The sequence below is a fragment of the Engraulis encrasicolus genome, chromosome 7, assembly GCF_034702125.1.
Source record: "Engraulis encrasicolus isolate BLACKSEA-1 chromosome 7, IST_EnEncr_1.0, whole genome shotgun sequence".
NCBI lineage: Eukaryota > Metazoa > Chordata > Actinopteri > Clupeiformes > Engraulidae > Engraulis > Engraulis encrasicolus.
In genome coordinates, this window is record NC_085863.1 from 37445323 (window position 1) to 37464024 (window position 18702).

An 18702-nucleotide genomic window follows, 5' to 3' on the forward strand; every position below is an offset into this window, starting at 1 on the left:
TGTGTGTGTGTGTGTGTGTGCGTGCGTGTGTGTGTGTGTGTGTGTGTGTGTGTGTGTGTGTGTGTGTGTGTGTGTGTGTGTGTGTGTGTGTGTGAGTGTGAGTGTTTGTGTGTGTGTGCAAGAGTGCATGCACACACCTGTCAGTATGTGTGTGTTGCGTGTGTGTGTGTGTGTGTGTGTGTGTGTGTGTGTGTGTGTGTGTGTGTGTGTGTGTGTGTGTGTGTGTGTGTGTGTGTGTGTGTGTGTGTGTGTAAATAGGAGACAGCAGATGGGGGTGTGAAGTGAATATGATGCCCGTTGCAGTTGTCGTTCAGTAACTCCCGAAATGAATGAGCCTCATGTATAATGCAGTAACACAATAAGCTACGCTGAAAGAAAGTAGCAACCCCGCAATGCACTCACGTTATTAAGACAACACACGTACAGAAAATACTCACTCTGCCTGCTCTCCCCCATTCAAAAAATACATATGTTTGGCTTCATTTACACTGTCAGGCTGGTTTATCCATGCAACTACAACACATACAGTAGGTAGTTGCCATATTCGTATTATTCTTATATTGAAAAAGTTGATGTTTTAGGTTATTGCGATTTTGCTCTTTATGAATGTGTATTCAGGCGTACACAAGCATCCAAAAATGTTTCGTTATCTGATGGGATGCACAATACAGGAAGCCCTGTTGTCCATTTAAAATCATATAGCCAATTATTTAGCTTCCCTATTTGTTGCCAATAAAAATGTATAGCCTACAGTCTGTTTTGTTTGCTGAAAATAATGATAGGCTTTCACAGTTCACTTACAGAAACAAAAACCTCCGTATTCCTGCCTGTGTCCCTTTTTACCTGTGAAACAGGAAGACGTAGGCACGGCCATGTCCTAGGCCCCTTAAAATGCGGGAAGTGTAAACGCCACCTGCATTAGCAGGTGCTAATACTGGTTCGGGAGTTTGCATGGACAGGCTGCATGGGCTTTGCTGCTGCTGCTGCTGTGAATGCTATGAGCGAGTGTTTCTGTGAGATGTGTGGGGGTTAGGGTAATGTTTTGGTAGCATTTGAGTAGCATTTTTTTGGTAATGTTTGGGTAGTGTTTATGAGGGGACAGTGTGTGTGAGCATGTGCTGGTTAAAAGGCCCGGCGTTGCCTTCTTTTAATTTAACATTTAATCTCTGGTGTTGATCCTTAGCTTGAACGAGACTTTTCCGCCGAACTTGTCCCGCAGCTCCTCCGGCTGAATGACGCCGACCGCGTTGATCCGACACTCCACGTCGAAGTCGGTGTTGACGGTGATGTTGAGGAACTTGACGGCCACCAGTGGCTGGGAGTAGTTTTCCTGGAAAAGTCAGAGTAGAGCACACCGCCATTTTAAGTCTCAGAACTACACTTCCTAGCCTCGCTATCGCAACTACTTTGTTTGTCTAGCCAAGCTTCCTTGTAAACATTTTCCCCCCAATAGTTTCTCCCAATAGTTTAGATTTCTCCCAATAGTCATCACAGGAAAAGGAATAGCAGAGATGAGAGCCATGATTGGCCTCACAACTGCAGTCATATTTATTCTAGTGGGTTAGCATGACAGACAAATGTTTCGACCTAAGCCTTCTTCAGCAAAGGCTTATGCCTTGTCCACACCAAGAGCGACCTACGCTGTCTGGTAGCGGAGGTAGCAGAAGAAGTTAGCCTTGAATTGGCTGTATTCGCTCTGGACGCGGTATTGACACGTTTGATTTAGCTAATCACATAACGGCTCTGTCTTGACACCCTGGGACATTCGGAGTTATGAACATTCGCCGAAGTGCATCATAACTCATTACCATAATTTTAGCTTGACTTTGATCGTTAAAATTCGCTCTGGTCGCTTCGCCCCTGACGAATTCACTCTGGTCGCGCTGGTCGCGTACCCTCCATAGAGAAATAATGACATCTGTTGCTCAGTTAGCGTATGTCACTCTTGGTGTGAACAAGGCATTAGGCCGAAACATCTGTCTGTCATGCTAACCCACTAGAATAAAATACAAGAATTACACCTGAGAGTGCTACTTTTCTAACAAATATTTCACACGCCATGAAATAGTGGGTGTCCATACCTGTGCCTTCTTGCCGTAGTAGGGGTAGTACATGAGGTTCATGGTGCCATTGGGAGGGAAGTACTGCAGCATGCCCAGCATCCCATCGTCCTCAAACTGGGGAGAGAGACAAAAGGGTTGTAGGTTAAGCATTACAGTAAAACGTACAGTCTCAATTCAACACTTATAGAGTAGGACTAACTAGAAAAGTGCTAAATTCAACTCTCTCTAAGTGATGGCTTAACACTATGACTACTTACTGTGTGTAAAAGACCCAAGTCTGGACCAACTAATGCCTTCACCATCAGTGTGTGTATCTGGGTGTGTGAATGGATGTAAGTGAGGCATTCAATGTTTTGAGTATCTGATACGCTGAGTGTATGACTCTGCTATATAAATGTACGACTTACAATTTAAAACCATTGGGAAATGTTTCGTCATATGAGTTGTCCATTTCATCCTAAACTCCCAAGTAAAGCATTTCAGTGAGCCCTGCACAAGGTATTTGTTGCTGCTGCATGTGTTTTCTTATACTACAGACCATGTACATGATCTGTGCTGTTTTGGAATGTGTTTCTTATACACACTTTAGCTAAGGAAGGGTTCATGTATTATAGTACCAGATATTCTGTATACTGATATATTTCAACTTTCTTACCCACATAGATGTAAAATCCGTGACATGCTGTGCCTACTAACACTACTCATGTACGCTACACTTAGCAACTAAGACTACAGGATCTAACATCCAATTAGGGACCGTGACATTCTAATTTCTCTATTTAGCTTCACTTAAATGTCATCCTCACCGTTTCTTCTTGGCTCTTGAATCGCTGAAGAACAAAGAGGAGGAACAGAACAGATAACGACAGTAATCAAGATGTAGAAAAGGCAAGGTAGAGGCAGAAGAAACAAGGACAACAGACAGACAGCCCAGGGCAGATAAGAGGGCACAGACAGAGGCAATGCCAAAGCTTCTCAGGTGGGTTTGGGTAATGCCACCTTGACAGACTTCAACTGAAACTCAGTTTTCAGGTCACAGTTCACAGTTAACATGCATGAAAATGCATGCATGAAAATGCAGAAGAGAATAGAACAAACAGGTTGAAAGGTAGAATAAGTAATATATATAGATGATGTAGTTGTTTATATGACAATTTATCTGCCTATATTTCGATACCCCATTTTCATCGACATCCTGTGTGATACCAAACATGGCTACTGATGCCATCCCTACACCGTTCAAACTGGTTAAAAGACAGAATAAAGAATAAGCACTTTTATATGTTGATGTTGTAGTTGTTTATATCGCAAAATCTCTACATTCCTATACACCAAATAATAATTATTGTTCATCAACATCTTGTGCAATATCGAAGACGGCCATTGTACCATCCCTACAACATTCTAAGTTTATAAAGCTGTACTACCCTCAACCCTACATTTGAGCAGTTGATCCACCACCACCACCATTGGGCAGCACTGGTGGTGGATGGATTGGCCATGTAACTTTAATCTGAAATGGATCCCTGTTTCCACTTTAATCCAGTTGCTGTGGCACTCTGGTGGGGATGAGAGGGGATCAGAGCAGTACAGGGGGCGACAGACTGCCACTCACCTTGGGCCCACAGGTGACAAACGGAGTCTGGCCTTCCTTTCCACCTGGCAGCAGTCCAATCACCTGCAGGGGAGAGACAGGTGGAAGAGGAGGGAGAGAGAGAGAGAGAGAGAGAGAGAGAGAGAGAGAGAGAGAGAGAGAGAGAGAGAATTAGAGAGCAGAGAGAGAATTAGAGAACAGAAAGAGAAAAAATTCAAACAGGTCGAGGAATTGAAAGAATGAGAGCGAGAGCGAGAGAGAGAATAGCGGGGGGAGGAAAGATAGGGGGATTGAGACAGAGGAGAGAGAGAGAGAGACGGAGAGAGAGAGGGAGAGAGTGAGAGAGAAAGAATTAGAGAGCAGAAAGAGAAAAAATTCAGACAGGCCGAGGAATTGAAAGAATGACGTAAGAAAAGAGGTGAGCGAGAGAGAGAGAATAGCGGAGGGAGGAAAGATAGGGGGATTGAGACAGAGGAGAGAGAGAGAGAGGGAGAGATGGAGAGAGAGAGAGAGAGAGAGGGAGAGATGGAGAGAGAGAGAGAGAGAGAGAGAGGGAGGGAGAGATGGAGAGAGAGAGAGGGAGAGAGAGAGAGAGAGAGAGAGAGAGAGAGAGAGAGAGAGAGAGAGACGGGTCAAGTTCACTCTCTTTCAGACACAAAACTGATACTCATCAATAATGGAGTGTGTTGCGCGTGGAGCTTCGCTGCCTCCCAGGTCGTTTTGGGTTCCCTGCCTCCATGATACACAAGGCCCACACAGCACAACACACTGTTGCCATGGTAAGCTTTCGACTGTATTTGTTTTACTTTATCTATTTATATTTTCTCTATTTTATGCTGTGTACATTTCATTTTTGTATTTGTTGTGAAGCACTTTGGAAGCACTTCAGCAACTGCTGTTGAGTTTAATTGAGCCTTGACCAGACTTATGTTCCTCACTTTCTTTAAGTTAACAGTCAGTTTCCACACTACATATAAAGGTTTGTTTTCAATATTTTTACTTCGTAATATAAAACACAGTGTGTTTTTAGGGAGCATGTGTTCGTAACTGTGTGATGTCACCCGTCTAAAATACAAAGTTCCTCAAGTGTGTGGGCCCAGGAAGTGGACGCGTCTATGACAACAGAACAATCAACAACTCAACCGGTAGAGACAGCGCTTGCAGTGGCCGAGTTGATGCCAATGGAAAACGCTTACGGATTGGGTGTGCAATCGAAACCAAAGAGCACATTACGATACCGAACACGGGATGCACGTGTACGTGCACGTGCGTGCAGGCACACAGATATACAACACACACACATTGCGATCACGTGTATCTAACCTAGCTCTATTGTGACACTGCATATCAACAGAAATTGTCTAAGCTATGAGATAGGCGTCTCTCATTGGCTCCCATTATAGCCCCGTTGGCGAACGCAGCCAAGTAAAAGATGAATGGGAGTCTATTGGGCTAAATGGCTCAGCAGGGATTTGTGACAGTTCTGTTCTCTGGTTTGTAAAGATGTGTGCACATTCTGTACCTTATCATGAACGTTGTATTAGAAGTGAAGTTAAAGGTTCCTGACATGGCTTTGTTCTCCCAAAGACGTGTTAGTTTTGTCCTGCAACACGCTAGCATTCGGCTAATACCTGCTGGCTGAGGAATCTTTGCGACTATTCACGACCAGAGCTGACGAGAGACGTACTCTGACTGATCCTAGCAGAGACATCTACGGTCACACACCTCAAAACCCCCCACCGCCGTCCAACATGTTAATTGAAGGTGCCCAAATTCTTAAGGATGAGCGCAGTCATTTCCTTTACCCCATGTACACATGCCACTTTTCCACCACCTTAAATGCAATAAATAACAGGTGTCCGCAACAATCCTAACATAACTTTAAACACATCGACATCTGAAGTCAGACTTAAAACTACAAAACAAATGGCGTAGTGCCGTAAAGTCGATTGTCACGTGTTATGTCATTGCTATAGTTGAAATAAGGGTCATTTTCACGAATGTAACACTTGACAAGATGCAAACGTGTCGGCAAATGCTTTCACTTACTCATATCTATCGAACGCGACTCCATTGTTTCCAGGGAAAAAATCACACGGGCAGATAGTTCTATGAGAAGGGTACAGCCCCATTGGCACCCATTCATTATTTACTTGGCTGTGATAACATAGCTGCAGTGCCACTCCTGGCCACACCAGCTAGTTGTGGTTCTTGTACAAGATTCCATTTTCTTTGATATCAATCACTCCCACTGACAAGGGGGCAGATCCCACTGGGGCATGCCCCCTCTCAATTTCTGAGAATTTCAAAGTAAAGATGTCTACACTCATAGATCATTTTCACCTTCTTCTTAGATCCTTTTGGTTTAAAAACCATCATCAGGGTACACAGAACACAATTTCTGAATAAAGAATGCCCTCCCCCCATAACACAATATAAAATTTACCTGAGCAAATAAACAAGAAGAATTGGTTTGTGAGCCCAATATATGATTGTCTGTGCCGTATCTTTTGACAACGGCAAATATGGCAAGTCTCTACATAGTTGTGAAGGCATGAAGTGAATAACGGCAACCAAAAAATAAAAACTTTTTTTGCATCCCGACCAATCCTGTCATGGGCTGTGCAGACTCATACTGTGTGTACCTTATTGAACTTGATGATGACGCAGGGCTGGCCATCCCCATAGCCATAGGACTTGTCCTCTATGCCGGAGCAGTCCCCCAGAAGAGAGCGCTTGAATTGGCAGGAGCGTTTGGGGTAGTTCTTCAGACTTCCGCTGTCCGACTGGAAGTAGTACTTGTCAGGCACACACTCGTAGTTCTTCTTCATTTGCACCGTGTCGTTGTATTCTAAAAGGGGAAAAAACATTAACCCCTTTTCGCAGAGCCTCTCTGTTATAACATTTCTGTCACCACAATTGTAACGCTGAGCGCTGAATGTTTTGCTCAGGGGTGTAAAAACAATTTCAGTGCAAACGTGCCATAAAAGTAGTATCAGATCGTATTGATGGTATCATATCCTGAATATTGATGATATGGCACCACGCCTGTGACAATATTCTGTGACAATTGTCAGTTTTTGGCAAATGTCCGTGTACACTGCTAAAAGGAACAGACCAGTGTAACACACTGACACACTTTGACTCAGATGACTTTGTCTTGGGCCGGCCCAAGTTGTCAGCATTGCTGACGCTGATTAGCAATGCTGCTTAGTCATGTTTTTAATGAACTACATTTTTATGCATAGTAGAGTTGTAGTGACATTTAAGCACTGGTTAGCAGTGCATGGCTAACGGCAACATGCTAAGTAGTTAGCGATGCTTACCTGAGAGGAACTGGTTGAGGGCCTGCACGTGCACGTCCCAGGTCTCTGTGTCCTCCATCATGTAGTCAATCTCCAGGATCCCAGGATTCAGACTAGCCCTGGGTCTGATCATCATGCCTGAGAGTCGGAGAGAGAGAGAGAGAGAGAGAGAGAGAGAGAGAGAGAGAGAGAGAGAGAGAGAGAGAGAGAGAGAGAGAGAGAGAGAGATGCGTTTTAAACACTTTTTTAACTGGCAACACTCAAAGTGTTTTATGGCTTCTTTTTCACTACATGTATTAACATATAAAACCCTAACACTGGTCTGTTGTGCCGTGCAAGTATATACTAATAAATGACCTGCTGCTCCATACTTTTTTAAATCCAACCTACTGTAGTTATGTAACAGAGACAGTAAAACAACATGTAGTCCTAAACACTTATTTTGAATATCAATTTAATGTTAAGTTTGTGAATGTGGAACTAATTGTAAAGAGTCATAATGGCATTACTGTCTAACTGTGGGCTGAAACATTGGCAGGTATATATACTGCAGAGAGTGTCAGTCTTGAGTGTCAATGTACTGCAGACTGTACCTGTTACACCCAGTCTTCATTCTTTAGTATTTTAGTGCCCATGTTATACTAGTGTTCTACCTTGATACTTCAGTCATGTGCCATATACGGCATGTATGAGACGTTGTCCAGAATTGGCTGCAGACAATGGCAGTGTTGTACCTGGAACGCCCAGTCTGTCTTGGTACTTTAGTAATCAGTCAAATACGTCACATGTGAGACATTGGCAGCCAGGCATTGGCTGCAGACAGTGCCAGTGCTGTACCTGGTAGCTGTGCCAGGCTGCAGACAGCGGCAGGGTTGTACCTGGAACGGCCTGTCTGTCTTGGTACTTTATTAAGTCATACAATAAGTTTACATGGTGGTTTTAATTCGGAATTAATGATTCAGAATTAAATACTTCTGTCGGGTTTTCAAAGCGAAGTTAAGCTTTCTTCTGCATTTAAGTGAGTTTATTCCGAATTAAATGTCTCATGTAAACGTAGCAATACAGTAGGTCATTGGCAGACAGGCATATGTGTGGAAATTGGCACGAATTTTGTACCTAGTGCACCCAGTCTGTCTTGGTAAATTACAGCTACTCCACTACCTGGCCTTCCTACCTCCTTTGTTACTTTGCACAATGCTACTACTGTTTCTGTACATACCATGCACTTTAAATATTCCATTGCACTTTTCTATGTCTCCAATGTTTTGTATGCCATTCCCTGTTTATTTATTTGTGTACCCCCCTGTTTTTCTTTCATACCCTCCCTCCCCAGTTTTGTGTCTTTTGTTTGTGTTGTTGTGTGAGCACACCAAGCAACATTCCTAACAACTGTATTTTTATACTGTTGATATGGCTAAATAAACTTGAACTTGAATTAGCCATATGTCAGTCAAATTTCATGAGTTTAGACTGAAAAGGGTCTCCATTGTACCGCCTTTATCTTGTGACAGTCTTAAAGTCCAAATGGGTCCAGTTTCAGAGATATTGCTATGTCAAACTTGCAGTAACTACAATATCCAACATAATACCAAGGCCTTGAAGGGAGTTTTCTAAGTTTCATGGTGGCGTAGTGACTGCACTTTGCCTTTATAGGGCAGACATGTGTACTGTGAGCCATTGGCTGCCGACGGTGCCAGTGCTCTACCTGGGACGCCCAGTCTGTCTTGGTACTTTGGCTTGTGGTCGTCCAGGGTTGAAAGCAGGGCGTACATGGTGATGCCAAACACCCCTGCCAGGAAGATGTAGAAGGCCACGTAGAAGATGATGATGAGACCTGCAGAAGAAGAAAACACCACAAGCGCAGCGCACATGAATAAACCAGAGAAATGTAAAACCGGTGCAACCAGCAACAACACTTCCACTAAACTCTCTGATGGTCACAGAGAAGTGGAGGATTCTCAGAAGAAGAAATGATACATCATGGACTATGTTAACAATATACAGGATTTTGTTACACACTTGCGCACACATGCACGCATGCACACACGCTCACGCACACAGAGAGAGAGAGAGAGAGAGAGAGAGAGAGAGAGAGAGAGAGAGAGAGAGAGAGAGAGAGAGAGAGAGAGAGAGAGAGAAACTGTACAAAGTAAAGAAAAAATACACATACAAAAACTCACATACATCTTCGTCTCTGAACACATACACCTGTTTACACATACACACACAAATTTTACAAGTCACTCACTCACACTCAAATACACAAAATAGACTCACACTTCGCCACAGGCCCTCTCACACAGATAGGCACGCACGCACGCACACGCACACACACACACACACACACACACACACACACACACACACACACACACACACACACACACACACACACACACACACACACACACACACACACACTCACATTCACATAAGTGCTGTTACAATCAGCACAAACGCGACCACGCCATGGATCTGTTGCACGCCTCGCGACGACAGAATGTGTCAAAAGCCGCAATGAATAAATAAATGAGCGCATCCAGAGAGTGACACTGCTGGGAGAAACTAAACTGCCACAGCAGCCCACAGCCTGGCCTGTTAGTTAGTTAGTGAGACCACATGACCCCTTCAGGGCTTCATTCCATCAGCAGGGAGCTTCTTTGATGGAGATTCTGTACCTGTGGAGAGATCAAATTTCTCCCCACATCGCTGACGGTCTGAGAGACCCGTGGGAGGGAGATGCAACGTTTTAAGGTCAAGCATGTCATTTTCATCGTTTATTTTCAAAATGAATGCTGCCCGTTCACATATTTGATCTTTCCATGAATATTTACTATGTATATTTATTTACTTGAATATATAGTCATTATTTACTATTCAAATATGTGGAATTACTTAATATTTACTTTTCTTACCAAAGCAATATATGTTTTGCAGCCAAAGATATTTATCTATGACCTGTCTTTGAAAAGGGCAAAAGGGGGAAGATCCATCAATGTATTTATGAAAAGTGCAAAATTTCCTAGACATATAATGAATATTTACAAATTGATGGTGGTGGTAAATATGAAAACGTTTGAGAACGGGTGGCATCATTTCTGGAAATAAACGGCTGAGAATGTAAGCAGGCAAGTGCTGTATAGTCCAGACTAGGGTGTGGGATTTTTGTGCTCCCATATGACCAGCCCTGGTGGAGGTGAGTGGGGGGTAGTGGGAGCTGGATTAGCCGGAAGTCATGTAATATTAAACAGCAAGCCGTCGGAGCGTTAGTCAAAGGGCCAAAAGGATCCTCTGGACACCTTTCAAGTTGTCTCAGGTTCTTAATTCATGGGAGTTCATTTGAGAACTTTACTGTAGCTGTGTCCATATAAATCCCCTCTTCAAGTCCCATGACGCCAAGGTGGCGTCAAAATGCAACAAAATGCAAAAGTCAATAAGGCTATCAGTTCAAGTGATGTAGTAAAAGACTCGACGGGCTTGTGCCTTTTCAGAACTCTGCATTGTTGTGTGTACTATCGACCACATCTACCTGTAAGTTCTTGCATATTTAAAGTTTGAACCATAAATTCATGTGCAGTACAGGAATTTAGCTGTTCATACATTCCACCCCATTAAAACTAGAAAAATAGTCCAAAGCACTATTACATCACATCGATGTGTAACACTGTCATAGAGGATGAGGATATTAGCACACTGATATTAGCACAAAATGTGCCATCCAAATGCAACTCCAAATGTCCCGTGTGTGTGTGTGTGTGTGTGTGTGTGTGTGTGTGTGTGTGTGTGTGTGTGTGTGTGTGTGTGTGTGTGTGTGTGTGTGTGTGTGTGTGTGTGTAGGTAGAGCCGTATGTCCCTTGTGCTGCTCTACGGGTGACCGAGAGGAGAGGAGGCTGAGGGAGGCTAGGCTGGGCTGGGCTTGGAGAGGAGAGGAGAGGAGAGGAGAGGGGTAATCCTCTTTGCTGATTACTTAGTGGCGGAATCTCCATCCACCGCGTAACGTTCTCTAGCTCGCTCCTCAACTGCCCCACACCAATGTCAACGGTGCCGTGCAGGGCCGCCGACAGCTTTGGCTGGGCCCAGGACAAAGTCATCTGAAAGGGCCCCCCACCCAATACATTCAATGTAAAGAGGACCAAATTTTGGGCCCTCCAACTCCCTGGGCCCGGGACAGCTGACCCCTTTGCCCCCCCTTGTCAGCTTCCCTGGTGCCACGTTTAGGGAATAACCCTGCTGAACATATGCTTTGCTCACGATCGCCCCGGATCAGCCCTAACTGCTACTGTGTCTACCGCATACTCACTCACACACACAGTTTCATTCATAGTTTGACAGCATACAGACATACTGTAGGACAGATGAAACCTGACTTTTGTTACAAGATGCATACTTTGAAAAACACATGCAAGACAGTAAGGGTGGGCGATATGACGATATTAAATTGTGAATTGTGAATTCGAGTACAAGATCGTCTCGAATCTGCCAAAGTGGAGAAATTGTATAGATCGTCTTGCAGTGAGGATGTGTACTATCAGTGTTAGAGTGATGTCTACTTACTTAGTGTTGTTGCCTTCACTTTTATTCTTTACATTATTGTATTTCAATTGTGCACTTTATGAGAGTGTCATCAGTGTGTTTACATTTAATACATTTCTAATTACAAATTTCAATTATATAAAATGCCTGGCTTTTAATGTTGCTTTTATTTTTTAGATGGTAGATCGTGATAAAAAATCGTAAGTAAGATTTTATGTTTAAAAAAATAATAATAATACGATATTTTTTTGCCCACCCTTACAAGACAGAATATGGCAGAGAGGCAGTCTGATGGGAGAGTGGGACAGAGAGGGAAACAGAGGGAGAGAGAGAGAGAGAGACGTCTGCATAGTTCAGTAATGGCTACCGTACAGTACAGCTGAGCCGTCCTGAATTGAACGCTTTTGGTGTGTGTCCAGTTTAATTAACCCAAGAGCAGACGAGTGGCGTGTGTGGTGCGTGGAGAGCCAGAGGGATCCGGAACACAGGGGTGAGGGGGGTGAGGGGGGGGGAGAGGACCCCGAGAGATTAGGGTCAGGGGGGTCGGCGGATTTCAGGGGCCACTTATGGTCAGGGGAGGGAGGGAGCTCTTTGACTACATCTCTACGCTGACTGGCCACATGAGACGATGGGCAAAACGCACCAATTAGCACGTCAAGGACACAGAACAGCATGTGTGTTTATGGGAATACTGTCCTGAACCATTACATATCCAAGGTTTAGTGTTTTATCCAATACAGAGTTAGTTCATTATGATGAATTCATGACTATTATACTATACTAAAGACGCTTTTAGTACTCTTAATTATACAATTTTAACAACTTAACAATTATACTTACTGCAACATTATTCTTTGTAAAAAGGCTGTCATTTGTACAGTGTCTGACATAAGTAGTGGATAAAATACAAAATGATGTATGGTGCTGCAGAACGGTCGACTGAGGACACTTCCAACTTTTCTTCAGACATTCACTGCAGATTTACATTTCCGGAAGCTCATTTCCCTCTTTCTCTCTCTCTCTCTCTCTCTCTCTCTCTCTCTCTCTCTCTCTCTCTCTCCCTCTCTCTCTGAAATATTTTGCCTGCAGTTGTTTCAGCATCCCTGCGCTTGTCTGGCACTGCTGATGATGAGATGAGTGTGCAGTGTGTGGCTACTGCAGTGCTGAGCCTTGTAGAGGGTCTCCCCTCTCCACTCCTTTCCTCTCCTCCCCTCTCCTCTATTCCCACTACTCCTCCTCTCCTCCCCTCTCCTCTCTTTTCCTCTCCCACCATCTCCTCTCCTCTCCTCTCCTCATTTCTGCTCTCCACTCCTCTCCTCTTCTCACCATCTCCTCTCCTCTCCTCTCCCCCTTTCTGCTCTCCACTCCTCTCCTCTTCTCCCCATCTCCTCTTCTCTTCTCTTCTCTTCTCTTCTCTTCTCTTCTCCTCTCCTCTCCTCTCCCATCCTCCCCTCCACTTCCATTCTCTTCTCTTCTCTTCTCTTCTCTTCTCTTCTCTTCTCTTCTCTTCTCTTCTCTCCTCTCCTCTCTTCTCTTCTCTTCTCTTCTCCTCTCCTCATCTCCTCTTCTCTCATCTCCTCTTCTCTTTTCCTCTCCTCTCCTCTCTTCTCTTCTCTTCTCCTCTCCTCTTCTCTCATCTCCTCTTCTCTTCTCCTCTCTTCTCTTCTCTTCTCTTCTCTTGTCTTCTCCTGTCTTCTCCTCTCCTCTCCTCTCTCTCCTCTCTCTCCTCTCTTCTCTTCTCTTCTCTTCTCTTCTCTTCTCTTCTCCTCTCCTCTCTTCTCCCCATCTCCTCTTCTCTCCTCTTCTCTCCTCTTCTCTTCTCTCCCCATCTCCTCTCTTCTCTTCTCTTCTCTTCTCTTCTCTTCTCTTCTCTTCTCTTCTCTTCTCTTCTCTTCTCTTCTCTTCTCTTCTCCTCTCCTCTCCTCTCCTCTCCTCCCCTTAATGCAGAGCTGTTGGAGCTGCAGAGTAGGCAGCCCACTGCCAAGGCCAGGCAGGCAGGAGGGGAGCTGGGGGAGAGCTGCAGCTGCACTTCATCAGGCTCTGTACCGCACTGTACATTTCTCAGTGTTTCATTCCACACTGAAGTGAGAGGGCCCAGCGATAGGAAGTGCTATATTATGATTGCTATAGTCCACTCTTGAAAGTTGAATCAACGCTGCAAAAAAATGTACCGAGGGGGGTGCTGTGGTGCAGCGCGCTAAGCCCCCCACATTTGGGCTTGCATGCCCACGGGGACCCCGGTTCGAGTCCGGCCGGGGTAATTTCCCGATCCCACCCCGTCTCTCTGTCCCACTCGCTTCCTGTCACCATCTCAAACTGTCCTATCGAATAAAGGCATAAAAGCCCCTAAAAAATATCTTTAAAAAAAAATAAAAATAAAAATGTACCGTATAGAAACTTGTCTTTTGGGCCTGTGGGGTATGTATTGGGGACACCCCATGCACCCAGCCAGCTGTGGTACAGTAGCATGCCAACATACCATCCATTACAGCTCCCCTAGGGGGTGTGTGTGTGTGTGTGTGTGTGTGTGTGTGTGTGTGTGTGTGTGTGTGTGTGTGTGTGTGTGTGTGTGTGTGTGTGTGTGTGTGTGTGTGTGTGTGTGTGTGCGTGTGTGTGAAGGATGTCCATATAGGTGCATGATTTATGTCTTGGTGGCGTTCATGTTTTGGGGGAACAGTACATGGATGCCATGTGCGTCATGAAAATGTCTGTATCCATACACTGTACTGTGCTCCTCATTTGTGAATATTTCCCCTTGGCCCACTCATGTGTATCTCAGTGGCAAATGGCTGACATCAGACAGCATCTGTCTGCAAATGGGGAAAGCCCTAGGGGAATCAGATGACACCAGATGCTTTCTGCTGACTGACATATGTTGTTATTTTTTGTAACGTACTAAGGTGTGTGGTTGCACAGGCACATGCAAAGTGGACACTGATATCAGAAGCCACATGTGTGTCTGTGCCCGCAAGCATTTTGTAGGAGTGTGCAATGTGCACACATTGTGTGTGTGTGTGTGTGTGTGTGTGTGTGTGTGTGTGTGTGTGTGTGTGTGTGTGTGTGTGTGTGTGTGTGTGTGTGTGTGTGTGTGTGGCAGATTGAGTCTGAAGTCATAGTGTCACTTTCTCTCTCTGTATTGTCAATGTGGATTTGCATCTCAGGTCACTTTACTGAATGTGACCTGACCATATAAGGAAAGACCAATGACCCACATGCATGTGTGCACACGTGCAGAGATGTGCACCGATATTTCCAGTGGAAACAATTAACAATGTGTAACCACGGAAACATCAGTATGAATGCTTTCAATGACATGTGTTCCATCATGCAAGTGCATCGTTTTTAATCTGGTTTATTAAATTGCTCTGAAACTTTTCCACTCGGTCTCTGTTTTAATCATGTGCCATTTAAATATGCATAATGTGCAGTACCCATGGCCCTCTGACGGCACAGGTCTTGTGTTGCAGTCTACCAGGGCCGCTGACAGCTTTGACCGGGGCCGGGACAAAATCATCTGAAAGGGCCCCCCCTCTCAATGCATACCATGTAATGGGAACCGAATTCTTGGGCCCCATCTCCCCCTCCTTCCCTGGGCCTTGGATAACTGACCAGTTGTCGTTGGGGCTGCAAACTGCACTCAGTACACTGCAGCACATCTTTCATGTTGCAGTTTTTCTTTTCAAGCTGATTGCGTTGCATTTGCCACTTTTTGTACCCTCCCTTTCAATCTTTTGTTTCCGCTGACGGCCAGGGTGTGAAAAGAGAAGAACAAAGCTAGCGATTGAAATCAGTCTTTGCTCTGACGCACAAAAAAGCAGACCTGCTCTCCTCTCACCACATTGAAATGCTGTCCTCAGAAGCCAACACCTCACACAACACGGCCATATCAAAAACACAGCTAACACACACGTCACATCACATACACACTCTCAATTTTCTTTCATCGGTAGCCATTGCTAAGCAACAGAGTAGACGGCAGGCCTTTTGCAGTGACGCCGTCTGATGGTGAAACAAAACAACTGCTCACAAAAAAACAAAGTCAGCAACAAAGAGCCAGCAATGCAGTACACCACCGATCACCATTAAATGACAGCAGGTTCAGCTCATGTGGTCAATTTTTTCCATCAAATGCAAGAGAAAAAATGTTCTGCATTAATCTATGAAGTAGGTGCTGTGAGGTAGTTGCGCATTTGAACTGAAGCGCCCACAGTAAAGAGACATGGTGGTTGAGGTATTGCCTCGTTTATTGTCTGTCAAATAAACTTTAAGAGCACGTGCATGACAAGAAGGAAGACAGATGTCCTCTGTAGAGCTTGGCATGACCGAAATGTCAGCAGAGGAGGCAGTTAATTAATTTATTCGGCTGACCACAGAAGGCTCAGTAGAAGAAGTTGCGCTGTAAATTATTTAACTGGATATCCAATCCTCCCTCTGGGAGTTGCTCCCGTGGCGGCGTGCCTGCCTAACGCTGACAGTGCTCTCTCAGTCTCATTCTCTCTCTCTCTCACTCTCTCTCTCTCTCTCTCTCTCTCTCTCTCTCTCTCTCTCTCTCCAAGCCTGTTGCCTCATCACTTACTGCAGCGCACTTACTGAACCCCTACTCCCCCTCCTTCTCGCTCTCTCTCTCTCTCTCTCTCTCTCTCTCTCTCTCTCTCTCTCTCTCTCTCTCTCTCTCTCTCTCGCAGTCTCCCGCTCTCACACTCTCTCTCACAGTCTGCCTCCCTCCCCAAGTTTTTGTACAATTTGAGTAAGTCAACAGCATGACTGCAATGTAATTAAGTCATCAGTATGGCTGCATGCACAGCATTTAAAACCACTATGTCCATCTTTCTCTGTTTCCCTCCAGTCTTTCTTGTACCTCCCTCTGTTTGCCTGTCTCTATCCCTCGTCTCCTTTAAAACTCAATTTCCTTTTCATTTTCAGATGTTTTATTAGCATGCCAGTACAAATACACGTGTGCATGCAATAGCCTGTCTTTTCTTGTCATCTGTGTGTGTGTGTGTGTGTGTGTGTGTGTGTGTGTGTGTGTGTGTGTGTGTGTGTGTGTGTGTGTGTGTGTGTGTGTGTGTGTGTGTGTGTGTGTGTGTGTGAATGAGGCATTTGCAGAAGTGTGAACTAACAACCTCCTGATGGTAATGCCCAGCAGGAGAAAAGGGATGAAGGAAGTGGTGGAGGGCAAATATACAGTACAGCACAGTACCAATAAAGAAGGAGAGAGAGAGAGAGAGAGAGAGAGAGAGAGAGAGAGAGAGAGAGAGAGAGAGAGAGAGGGAGAGGCGCTACAGAAATAGCCTAATTAACGCGCCTTACAGCCCACGGCTTACCGGCCGCATGCACCAGTCCTCAGGGCACCCGGGTCGTGCTGAGCTGGCCAGCTGCTCCTGTTGCATTCTGGGATAGCCCTTCAGTACAGGCTCTGTCATGCTGTCAGTCATTCATCAGGAACGACGGGCCCTGACCAAGCAAACGCTATTGCTGCATGGTGCCAACACATACCCACCCACCCACAAACCGAACATTTGCCTGTGTTGCTTCAACACTAATAGTGTGAAGGAACAATACAGCACAAGAGTGTTGAACTACAACCTGTTAGTGTTAAATTAACACTGTGAAATACTATGTGCGCACAAGTAGGCCTACACAGCAACTTTTCATTGTGTAAATGTTTCATTTAATTTCAGTAAGTGTTAGGTCAGCACTTTACAGACTATCGCCGACCGGAATAGTGTTAAGTGTTGAATTAACACTGCAAAATGCACTGTGCCGATGCACACAGGGGAAAATACCAGTGGTGCAGCTGCAGGAAACCATTAGCATATGGGCACCGCTCATTTTATTCCGTTTATGCAGTGTTTCATTGATTTGTAAAATGCAATTTAACAAGAGCACTGGGTATGGCCGTTGTGTAGAGCAATACTTGCAATACGTCCAGTACCTTTACTGCACCTTGTATATCCAGTTGCACCTGTTCCTTTAAATCAGCCCACCATGTCACTCAAGTCTAGTCATTAATCTTTTACACCGGCTCTCCTTAACACACACACACACACACACACACACACACACACACACACACACACACACACACACACACACACACACACACACACACACACACACACACACACACACACAGTTTATGTACTAGTCACAGAGCGATAGACAAAAGAAGGAGGTCTTGATTGGTGGTCTGGATCTATCTAAAGACAGCTCCTAAATTCTTTAATAGGCGGGGATTTGACATTTCCAAGGGAAGCGATACACCTCCACTCCTTTGCAGCCGGCAGACCAAGGTCTTCATTAGATTAGGATTACACCACACACTGCTTAGAGCAATCAAGAGCCGCAGATAGTGTTGGGGGGAAGGGATAAGAATAGAACACTGCCTACGTCTTCACTCATCAGTGGAATTGTACCGAAGCAGTAGCTCGGCCAGGGGAAAATGCATTTATTTTTTTATTTATTTTGAGTTTGTTGTATAGCTACTTTGTCCAATGCGCAGGTCTAGCGCAGGAGGATTATATGATTACAGTCGGGCTTCTTAACGCATCGTGGCGCTCAGGTCTTCTGCTTGTCAAAGTCGTGGAAAAAGTGTGCACCAGACTTTTTTACGGAATGTTTACGGTTGGCAAAAATAGTAAACTGCACCCTGATATCCTAATTAATAAACAAACCAATCCATATGCCTCTTGGGAATTCAATCTCATGTGGCCAACAATATGGATGTGGCAAGTTTTGAAAGGTCTCCCATAAACATTGTCAGCTATGTCTTCAGCAGTCGGACATCTGTTCGAAGTTTTATTTACGCCTATTCGTCGCGGGGACGGAGCATTCATGTCTAAATGCTGTGCACTAAGCACGTTGGAGGGGATTACAACAAGCCCGTGATGCAAGACACTGCAGCAGTGCAACTGCCTTTTCAGCACCAACAGCTCCGGACAGCGACCGGCATAGCTGAATAGTCAGGATGTCTTGGAGGAGCAGGTGTCTAAACACCCATCCCTTTCTGAGCGCACTTTCTCAACACATACGAAGCTGGCAGGTCATGAAGCACACACGGAATACTTTTGGGGAGCTTTGAAAGCCAGAAAGTCACAAGTCAGAACTGCAACTTACCCCAACTGCTCGCCGTCCGGCCAAAAAACTCCCCGGTTCTTGAGTTCCAGATACTCTCCTTCCATCCTCCCTTGTGCTCATCCTTTGCCAT

General features: G+C 44.9%; 1 protein-coding gene across 1 annotated transcript; it reads right to left on the minus strand.

Moving 5' to 3' along the window:
- Positions 1–1133: 1133 nt before the first annotated feature.
- Positions 1134–18702, minus strand: atp1b2b (ATPase Na+/K+ transporting subunit beta 2b). Its single transcript, XM_063202510.1, has 8 exons — positions 18612–18702; positions 8668–8796; positions 6984–7100; positions 6303–6508; positions 3679–3741; positions 2870–2893; positions 2082–2177; positions 1134–1330 (listed from the first exon to the last, which is right to left on the minus strand). Exons 1-8 carry the CDS (start codon positions 18700–18702, stop codon positions 1160–1162), a joined length of 897 nt encoding a protein of 298 aa, XP_063058580.1. The 3' UTR covers positions 1134–1159.

Coding starts and splice junctions, on each gene's coding strand:
- atp1b2b (XM_063202510.1), bottom strand. CDS start 18,702: ATGGCAAAGGATGAGCACAAGGGAGGATGGAAGGAGAGTATCTGGAAC. Junction 7,101..8,667: donor AGACAGACTGGGCGTCCCAG/GTAGAGCACTGG, acceptor TCCGACTCTCAG/GCATGATGATCAGACCCAGG. Junction 2,894..3,678: donor TTGTCACCTGTGGGCCCAAG/GTGAGTGGCAGT, acceptor TTTGTTCTTCAG/CGATTCAAGAGCCAAGAAGA.